Source organism: Neofelis nebulosa, chromosome 15 (assembly GCF_028018385.1).
Source record: "Neofelis nebulosa isolate mNeoNeb1 chromosome 15, mNeoNeb1.pri, whole genome shotgun sequence".
Taxonomy (NCBI): Eukaryota; Metazoa; Chordata; class Mammalia; order Carnivora; family Felidae; genus Neofelis; species Neofelis nebulosa.
Window position 1 is genome coordinate 47,965,313 of NC_080796.1, and position 10,031 is coordinate 47,975,343.

General features: G+C 42.2%; 1 protein-coding gene across 2 annotated transcripts in view; it reads right to left on the reverse strand.

Moving 5' to 3' along the window:
• KLHL12 (kelch like family member 12) overlaps positions 1-9,794 on the reverse strand; it is a 35,760-nt gene extending 25,966 nt beyond the window's left edge. The window contains exons 1-3 of one of the 2 annotated variants that reach the window (XM_058700701.1): positions 9,236-9,794; positions 6,250-6,483; positions 1,009-1,162 (exon numbers count right to left, since the gene is read on the reverse strand). In XM_058700701.1, coding sequence (XP_058556684.1) covers positions 1,009-1,162; positions 6,250-6,483; positions 9,236-9,538 — 691 coding nt within the window. In that variant the 5' untranslated portion in view covers positions 9,539-9,794. Of the gene's footprint in view, positions 1-1,008; positions 1,163-6,249; positions 6,484-8,516; positions 8,709-9,235 lie in introns of those variants that run through there. The other variant, XM_058700702.1, reaches the window with a different exon arrangement.
• Positions 9,795-10,031: the final 237 nt, after the last annotated feature.

Consider the following 10,031-nt stretch of genomic DNA (forward strand, 5'->3'; position numbering starts at 1 on the left):
ACATCTTCTCTACAAGGTAACAGAGGAATCCTGGCTCAACACGGGTAAGGATCAAATTAGAAATTTTATGCTTGAGAAATTCAAATCCAATTTCTGTCTTATGTGTCGTGCGACCTTCAAGCAAGGTCTTGTGTGTCTCTGTTTCAGCTTTAGAAATAAGTATAGCAAGACAAATTGCTTCTATGGACACTGGCACAATTAAACAAAACATACTCCTGGGAACCAAGCTTTTATAAAACCAATCATAATTTAACATAATGTACCTAATTTCTACTCCCTATGAAAACTTGACTGAAAGACTCCTGCCAAGGAAAAATAAGAGCTACTAACGACAACCCCTTATTTCTCTAATTGCAAAGTTCAGAGTATAAACCTAATTTGTGCACTAATGCAAAAGCTTCAATACTGTTTTTCAATCATGTATTAAAAGCAGAAAACTTTCAACCAGGCATTTAGAAATACTAAAAATAACAGAAACATCAATGCAGGTTAAGAAAGACAGACTGGAAATAGGAAGGGGGACCACCCCATATCCTGTGAAAACATTATATACTTTCATTTTTGTGCACCAATTTAAATTTCCAATACATAATTTACATGGCTCAAAATTAAAAGTACTAAAGAGTTTACCATGAATAACCCCCCAGCCTCCCTTTCCACCTGGCCATCTAGTTCCCTTCCATATAGGCGATGAATAGTATCAGTTCCTTGTGTCTCCTTGTAGAGCTAGTACGTACATACATGTAAGAAAATGTGTCTGTTATCCCCTCTTTCATTTCTTTAAAAACAGAAAAGGCGTAAATGCTCTTCTAAAGAGCCAAATGGCCACATGTGGAGAGGTTCTTTGACGTCGTGATTGAAACCTGATCTTCTGTGCCGCAGGCGGTAAACAAGAGCGTCCACGTCCACCGTCTGTCTCCATAATTTCCGTGATTACGTTTACCTGGTTAATTCTAAACATTTCCAAGGCTACCGTGGCATGAGCAATAGCAACTTTATCATCTGTACCTTTCAGCTGAAGCAGGCAGGCTGCAGGAAGCAGTTCTTGTACATTCTCCACCGTCACATGTACGGTTTCAGTGTACACAAAGTCCAACAGAATCTCCATGGTAGAAGCAGTTAAGCCTTGAATGTCAACATACGGTTTCCCCTTCTCTGAAAGCTGAAAATTCAAAGGGTATGAAATAACAGTGGTTATGATTCCACGAGATAAAGGCAAAATCTCACATCCGAGAGCTTGAAGGGATGTTAATAGTAACGCCCGTCTTTAAAAAAATTATGGTCGGGGCGCCTGGGTGGCTCAGTCGGTTAAGCGGCCGACATCGGTTAAGCGGCCGACTTCGGCTCAGGTCACGATCTCGCGGTCCGTGAGTTCGAGCCCCGCGTCGGGCTCTGTGCTGACAGCTCAGAGCCTGGAGCCTGTTTCGGATTCTGTGTCTCCCTCTCTCTGACCCTCCCCCGTTCATGCTGTGTCTCTCCCTGTCTCAAAAATAAATAAAATGCTAAAAAAAAAAAAAAAAAAAAAAAAAAAACCAAAAAAATAAATAAATAAAAAATTATGGTCTAATTTGTTTGATTTGTATGAAGCAAATATGGCATGTATTTGTAGCTTGTCCAACTTGGGGCAGCTGCATGCTACTCAACAGCACACCAGGAGGTGACACCCTGGAATATTAATTTCACCAGTGAATAATTTAAAACACTGCTTTTGTAATAAAACAAACATAGATCATCTATTACAGGACGGAATCCAAAAGTTCTGTGAACATAGTACTAGTGTCCATGAGCTTTTAAGATAAAACACAAAATTTCAATGAGATTTCACGCTTGTAGAGGACTCTGTGGCTTACAGCTCCAGACTCATGACTAGTCATTATTGTTCTATTTGTTCTTCGAGTACTTTTTTTTTTCCTCCACTGTTTATTTATGAGAGAGAGAAAAAGAGAGCACAATCGGGGGAGGGGCAGAGAGAGAGGGAGCTACGGAATCTGAAGCAGGTTGTCAGCACAGAGCCTGACGCACGGCTCAAACTCATGAACCGTGAGACCATGACCTGAAACAAAGTCAGACAGACGCTTAACTGACTAAGCCACCTAGGCGCCCCCGAGTACATTTAGTAATGACCAAATATTCAGGTCATCTTAAGGGGCACTCTACTGTGACACTGGATATAACTGAATTGGTACTTTTTCTAAAGATCAGATTGACTATTTTGGCTATATTGGCTATTTTGACTATTTTCACTAATTGTTTAGTGGTATATTTAGTCCCAGAACGCATCATTGCAATTATGAGTATTGAAGAGGCCTGGATAATCATAGAAAATTGTTCGGCTAAGGGTATAAATCTTTAATTTTACAGGACAGTAAAGTATCTAAAAATCGATTACCTTATGAAACTCTTACTACAACTTAACCTTAGTTGGAAATTCGAATTACTCACAAAATTCCAGTGCGCTTCCATTATGAACTACACATCTTTATCATCTTTGATTCCGCCATCAGCCCAAAAGAATAATCATCAAAAAGTATTCTCTACCAAAGCCAAGAACAAAATCAATCCCTGCTGTCAGCACAGAACCCACTTTGGATCCTCTGCGTCCCTCTCTCTGCCCCTCCCCCACTCTTTCTCTCTCTCTCTCTCTCTCTCTCTCTCTCTCTCAAAGATAAACACACACAAAAAAGTCACTAGAACACTGTTTTGTAAAAACATTTGTTAACTCTGCACATAGTATGTATACAAGCAGCAGAAATATATAAGTACATTTATTCCTAAAACTTCTTATTCAATAAACTATTTTCCCATCAAATAACTTAAATATGAAAATATTTCACTATCTATGAACTCAGAGCAATTTATAGTATCATTTCACACTAATATTTGCTTTACAATTTTTCAGAGTGCTTCTTACTTACTATTATTTCACCTGATTCTCACAGCAACCTGGCAAAGTAGTTAGAGGTCTGATATTATTGCCATTTATGACAAAAAGGATCTAAGGTTCAAAGAAGTTATGTGACTTAACCAAGGTCTCTTAACTAGCAAGAGACAGATAAAACTCAGGTCCTCTTGCCTCACTCAAATGACACTTTAATTGGACCACATTTGAAGAGCATTTTAGGGCGGGAAGAGAAAAATGAAATCATCCAGTTCAACTACTTTATTTTAAAGATCAACCCAGTGAAGTTAAATGGCTGCCAGAGTTCACACAGCATTGTTAAGAGAATTGAGCCTAGGACCCAGGCCTCTGAACCCTCTCCTTTATGTCAATTACTCTTAAAAAATAAAGACACAACCATCTGGCATTTTCTTGCCTAATACCAGTTTTTAAAGAAAAATGGTCCCTGGTGAGAAAAAAGAGAGAATTCTTTCAGAGCACTCCTTACCACTCTGAATGTGCAGAGAGAGCAAAGACAGACTATTTTCCTCCAGCTCACAGAGAACAGGATGCACGCTATATAATTAGCAGTCAGCAGTCCTGATCCATTAGTACCTTCATGCTCAGCAGCTGCTGAGAGAACCGTCCTTACCCAGTTAAATGCCAACTGCTTCTGATGCTCTTGGGCAGATATTCTTTCTGGAGGACAATATGGGATAGGGATCTGTGATGTTATATTACACAAGAGCATTTTAAAATTAGCCTGAAGTAGCTGGAATGATCTGTCAGGTTTCCATGTTTTTCCTACCAGCCATGTGACCGAGCACTGGCTCAGAGAACCATAAACTATTTTGGCTTTGAAACTGGAGAATATAAAAACCCATATATCAGAGGCTAAGAGGCTAAGGAAGCACAGTAGTTAAAATGTGTATAAAGCAAGTAAGTAAGATCTGTATAGAGCAATACAGCATGTTTGTAGCTTTTCGGATACAGCATATATTCTATGGGTTTAGAGTCAGAAAAATTTAGGATTAAACCCCATCTCTGTCATTTATAAGCCATGTGATCTTGGGCAAGTCATTTAACATATAAGACCTTGTTTATTCATTTGTAAAATGAGATGGTAACATCTAACCCTAGGGTGAATAACATACAGCAATCACCCAACACAGTACCTGCCCCATAAAAGGTAGTTATTGTTATTATTGTGTTACCACCTCTCTTATTCCCATCCAACAGCAACATCTTCACTAAGATGATGAGATGAACTTAAAAAAAAAAATACTGGTGGTGAAAAAGATTTTTAAAAAAGTGTTGATACAATGAGATATTTCAGGCGTATTTAAATATAAGTATGTGATATAATACACATTGGTGTACTCATCACTCAAGGTTAAAAAATTCAAGATAATTTATTTAAAATTTAAAAATCAGACTTGAGATTTTGAAAAATAAAAAAAGTTGTGGTGCTTTCTGCTGTTCAGTTAAGAGTAATTCACAATATATTCAATAGCCTTATTCTATGTTTTAAAAGTTCTGTTAATTACTAAAGCAGTCTTTCTTTGTTTATTTTTATTTTTGAGAGAGAGGGGAAGAGAGCGTGCATGAGCAGGGAGGGACAGAGAGATTGGGGGACAGAGGATCTGAAGTGGACTCCACACTGACAGCAGAGAGCCCAACGTGGGGCTCAAGCTCACGAGCCATGAGATCATGACCTGAGCCAAAGTCAGATGCTTAACCAACTGAGCCACCCAAATGCCCCAAGCAGTCTTTCTAAATACCTGTAAGCACAACCTTTTTTCTTGTCAAGCCAACCTTTTCCTTATTCTCTTTTACTGCTTACACTCCATAGTCAGCATTTTTTCCCCAAGTTATACTGCATATACCCATGCAGTCATTGAGTTGTTTTTTTTTATTAAAAAAATTTTTTTTTTAACGTTTATTTATTTTTGAGACAGAGAGAGACAGAGCATGAACAGGGAGGGTCAGAGAGAGAGAGACACAGAATCTGAAACAGGCTCCAGGCTCTGAGCTGTCAGCACAGAGCCCGACGCGGGGCTCGAACCCATGGACCACGAGATCATGACCTGAGCCGAAGTCGGACGCTTAACTGACCAAGCCACCCAGGCGCCCCCATTATTTGTTAAGTCTTCTTCCTCTCATTTGAAATTACACTAAACTCTACATTGGTAGAATGAATACTGATTTTCTTCATATGCTGTTAGGTGGATGAGGACTGAATCCTACACTCCTCTTTCCTTCCCTCTCCTTATCGTCCTAGTATTCACTTTAAAATATTAGATTTTGGGGGCGCCTAGGTGGCTCAGTTCGTTGAGCACCTGACTCTTGATTTCAGCTCAGGTCATGATCTTGCAGTTCATGAAATGAAGCCCCACGTCCAACTCCATGCTGACAGCACAGAGCCTGCTTTCTCCCTCTGACCTTCTCCTGCTCGCCATGCGCATGCAAGCATGCACTCTCTCTCAAGATAAATAAATAAACGTTAAAAAATAAGTAGAATAAATAAAATATTAGACTTTGGAAGGAGAAAAATAGGAAACCAAATTTTAAAAGTAAAATCTGGGGTGCCTGGGTGGCTCAGTCGGTTGGGCGGCCGACCTCGGCTCGGTCATGATCTCGCGGCTTGTGAGTCTGAGCCCCGCGTTGGGCTCTGTGTTGACAGCTCAGAGCCTAGAGCCTGCTTTGGATTCTGTGTCTCCCTCTGTCTGCCTCTTCCCCAGCTCACACTCTGTCTCTGTCTCTCTCTCTCCCCCAAAAACAAACATTAAAAAAAATAAAAATAAAAATAAAAATAAAAAAGTAAGTAAAATCCGGGGCACCTGGGTGGCTTAGTCAGTTAAAAGTCTGACTTCAGCTCAGGTCATGATTTTGTGGTCCACGGGTTCAAGCCCCGCGTTGGGCTCTGTGCTGACAGCTCAAAGCCTGGAGCCTGCTTCAGATTCTGTGTCTCCCTCTTGCCCTCTACCCCTCCCCCACTCATGCTCTGTCTCTCTCTCTCTCAAAAACAGACATTAAAAATAAATAAATAAATAAACAATAAGTAAAATCCAGTAGCTGACATTTGTGTTTTACCACATGCCAGATGCTGTTCTAAGCACTTCGCATGTGATTTTCTCAAATAACGGTCACAATAACCGTATGTGATTGCACATCGCTGTGATTCCTAATTTGGAGATGGGGAAACTAAGACACAGTCAAAAGGCAGATCTTGACCAGAGTCTGTGCGCTGAACCACCACACCACAGAAATTCACTATTCTATCAAACTTCTATCATTTTATTCACTGAAATGAGACAACTAAAAGGTTACATGTGTGACTTTCATTTGTAAGGTGATAACTTACCACTTACCTCACTAGTGAACATAGCACAGAAGTAATCGCTACAGGCGGCCAACACAATCCGATGGGCAGGGAAGTCTTTCTGCTCTACTCTCAGTGTCACATCACAGAGGGTATTGCTCTTCCGGAGGGAGTTCATTGAATTGAGGATGGATTTAGCATGAGTATTTGTCATTATGTCTTTGGGGGCCATAATGCCTCCCATCAAGCAATGTGGAGAAAGAACGAAAGGGGTCCTTGGATTCTGCAACAAGAGAAAAAGAAAATAAACCCAGAACATACTTGAAGGACTAGGACAACTAAAAATGTTCAATTATCAACACAAATTAAGGAGGCTTCCTCAGATATTAAGTAGAGAGCATTCCTATTACTGGTCTTACCACCACAATCTAGCCACTAATAATCCCAAATAACAACGATTCTTCCTCTGAATTCCAGTATCGAGAGCCCCTACCACTCAACACTATAATCAATACTCAACTGTACTCGAAATATAAAGAAACCACACATATATTATATGTCTTCACAGTGCTGTTATCTCACATGATAAAATGAGAAGATAAAATCTCTTAAAGGTGCGATATCATTATTAAAGAATAAGGAGATAAGTACTTAGAAGGTAGGATCTTGTTTTATATATTTTTCATATATTTATATATATTTTTTCCTGTTTATATAGTTTTCCTATTCTGGCAGGTGTACAGAATGTTTAGAAATTACAAGCAAGAAAAGAAAAATTGTGTATTCACCTTACAGCAATAAAGGCCAGTCAGTGAAAACGAACTCTTTCTAAAGAAGTATGCAAAGAATTATTTATGACTTCCAAGTATATCTGGATTTGTTCTTAAAATGACATTTCAAATGAGGACCAATACCTACCCTGAATAATGGAAACACTGCAAGCTTATCTATGGATTTTCATGTGATTAAATTTTTTATTTTAGAATGTGTAGCATGCCAGCGGGGAAGGGACAGTGAGAGAGAAGAGAGAGAATCCCAAGCAGGCTCCATGTTGTCAGAGCAGAGCCCAATGCCGGGGCAGGACTCCAACTCAGGAACATTGAGATCCTGACCTAAGCCCAAATCAGGAGTTGGAAGCTTAACCAACTGAGCCACCCAAGTGCCTCTCATGTGATTAAGTTATTGAAGCTCTTCTATTGAAGGGTCTTCCTACTCTACATTATTAGCAACCGTCCAGTAGTAATTCTTCTATACTAAAACCAAGAGCCTAATTATTAGGACAGAAACCTATTAAAACTCCACTACTAATTTTACGGCCATAAGCAGTCACTTGCAAAGTTCACTCGTATGCATCAAATAAACTAAGTACATTAAAAAATGTACTTTTTACTTTTTTGATTGTTAACAAGCTTTAGTGACACTCTTTTTGCTTCAAGGAAAATTTCTGGGGAATGAAATGGCAGGGTTATTAAGACAGTCTTACTGGAATCTATAACTTTCTGAAATGATCCAAGAAAAAAAAAAAATCAAACTACAATCTTCAAGAGTCCACAACCCACGACCATAATTTTTGACTGGCACAAACAAAATCCTAAATTCTCATCTGCTCCTACGTACAGTTAGCATATTATTTTATAAGTACTCTAGAAAATCCCTCCAAAAACCCTGCAAGATCCATTTTACAGAAAAGGAGGTGATTCATCAAAGCATACAAAGTTTTTCAAAAAGAGTTTCCTTAAGTCAACTTACTTCCAACTCTGGAGATGTAAGAAAAGTCTGAACAGATACCCACTTACTGTTAACCACAGGGCTCAGCCTAGGACTGGGCTTTAGGTGTCAGTGTCAAAACTGACAGTAACCCTAATGCACTGTACTCTTCCTCCTTGGGGATTCCTGCCTCATCAGGCAAAACCTCAGCCACATCACTCTCATCTTTTTGAGGTTACCTATTCGGGAACTTCCGTTAACATCTGAATAGAGGAGCTGCACCCTGGAAGACTCGGGGAGGGGGTGAGAGCGAAAAGGTGTCAAATTTTGGAAAGGCTAAATTTCAGGTAGGAGAAGAGAAGGAAGGGCAGTCCCCCCCCGCCCCGCTGACAACACGGGAACAGTGCGGGCAGCTCCAAGGGTAGGTCCTGGAAGGGCGCGGTCAGGGCGAAGTTGCGAGGGGGGCGCCCCAGCCCCGCAGACCTCCCTTCGCTCCCTTCGTCTCTCCGTTGCAACCCGGAGGGAGACGATGGTTGGGGGCAGGGCCGTAAGGTGGAATCGGGGGCTAGGAAAGGAAGGGCTGCCTGCCACCACCACCGTGCAACTCACCTCCGCTCGCGGGCCCACCCAGCGGCGCCGAGTCCGTTCCCAGCTCGAGGGGATCGGGTGGGGCGCGGGGCCAGCAGGCGGCTCAGGAGGAGCCCAAGAGCCGCCGCCGCCGCCGCCCCGACCCGGAGGCTCTGGAGCCGTCAAGGTGGTAGTCCCGGCTCTAGTCTCCGCGGCCGCGCGACGTGATGACGTAATGCAGCTCGAGGCCCGCCCCCTCCCTGCCCTGGGTCTGCGTCACGTGAGGCGGCGGCGTCACGTGACCCGCAGGTACGCTGGGTGCGGTCTTCGGCCGGCTTAGAGGAAGGCGGAAAGAAAGGGTGGGGCTGGGTGGGGTCGGGCAGCGAGGGGCGGGGTGTATAGCCCTCTTGCCCCGTGATTGGCTGAGGCCAGACTCTCCCTGAGTCTCCCCAGAAAGGGCATATTGACAGGATTCCACATTTCTTTTTTTTTTTCTTAATTTTTAAAAATGTTTTTACTTATCTTTGAGAGACAGAGCATGAGGCATGAGTGGGGTAGGGGCAGAGAGAGAAGGAGACAGAGAATGGAAGCAGACTCCAGGCTCTGAGCTATCAGCACAGAGCCCGACTTGGGCTCGAACCCACGTACCGCAAGATCGTGACCTGAGCCGAAGCCGGTCGTTCAACAGACTGAGCCACCCAGGCGCCCCCAGGATTCCACGTTTCTAAACCGAGGAGCTGGTTACAGGGAGTATGTTTTACCTGCCAGGTATTCAGGAACCCTCTTACATCGAGAAAACCCGCGGGGGCTTCACATTTCTTCACGTCTATTGCCCACAATGGCCTTTTCCAGCGGACCATCGCTGTGGGGAGAATCCTCTGGGCCCTGGGCTCCACACACCTCAACATTCTCTGCATCATAATGGGGCCTATCATCACCCTCGAGGCGGTTCTCCTCCGCTTCGTGCACTTCAGGACAATCAAATGGAAGGAACTTGTCCCTAGACGCTGGACGTTGTGAGGGAAATTGCAAAGGGTCGTATTAGAAGTCCCAGGAGTCATCATCTCCCCTGTTGCTGTTTTGCTGACTTTTCACCAGCTCCTGGGTGCTGAGTGTTCAGTTTAGGAATTTTGCTTCTAGCTGATTTTGGCACACTTACCTTAGTGGTTCAGAGGGCAGTGAGGTCCCTTAATTCAACTTCTGTGAATGTCCAAAGTAATTATGTTTCATTATACAGTAGTTCCCTCTTATCCTTGGGGAATATGTTCCAAGGCCCCTGGTGGATGCCTGAAACCACGGATAATACTGAACACTATATATATACTGTGTTTTTTCCTGTAGTAGGTATGAAGTTTAATTGCTAAATTAAGCATAGTAAGAGAATAACAACAATAACTAATAATAAAACAGTCTATAACAATATATTACAATGAAAGTTGTGTGAATGTAGTCTCCAGAAATATTGTACGGTACCCACCCTTCTTGTGACGACGTGTGAAAATAAAATTTCTACGTGATGAGATGAAGTGACGTGAATGACATAGACACTGCGACATA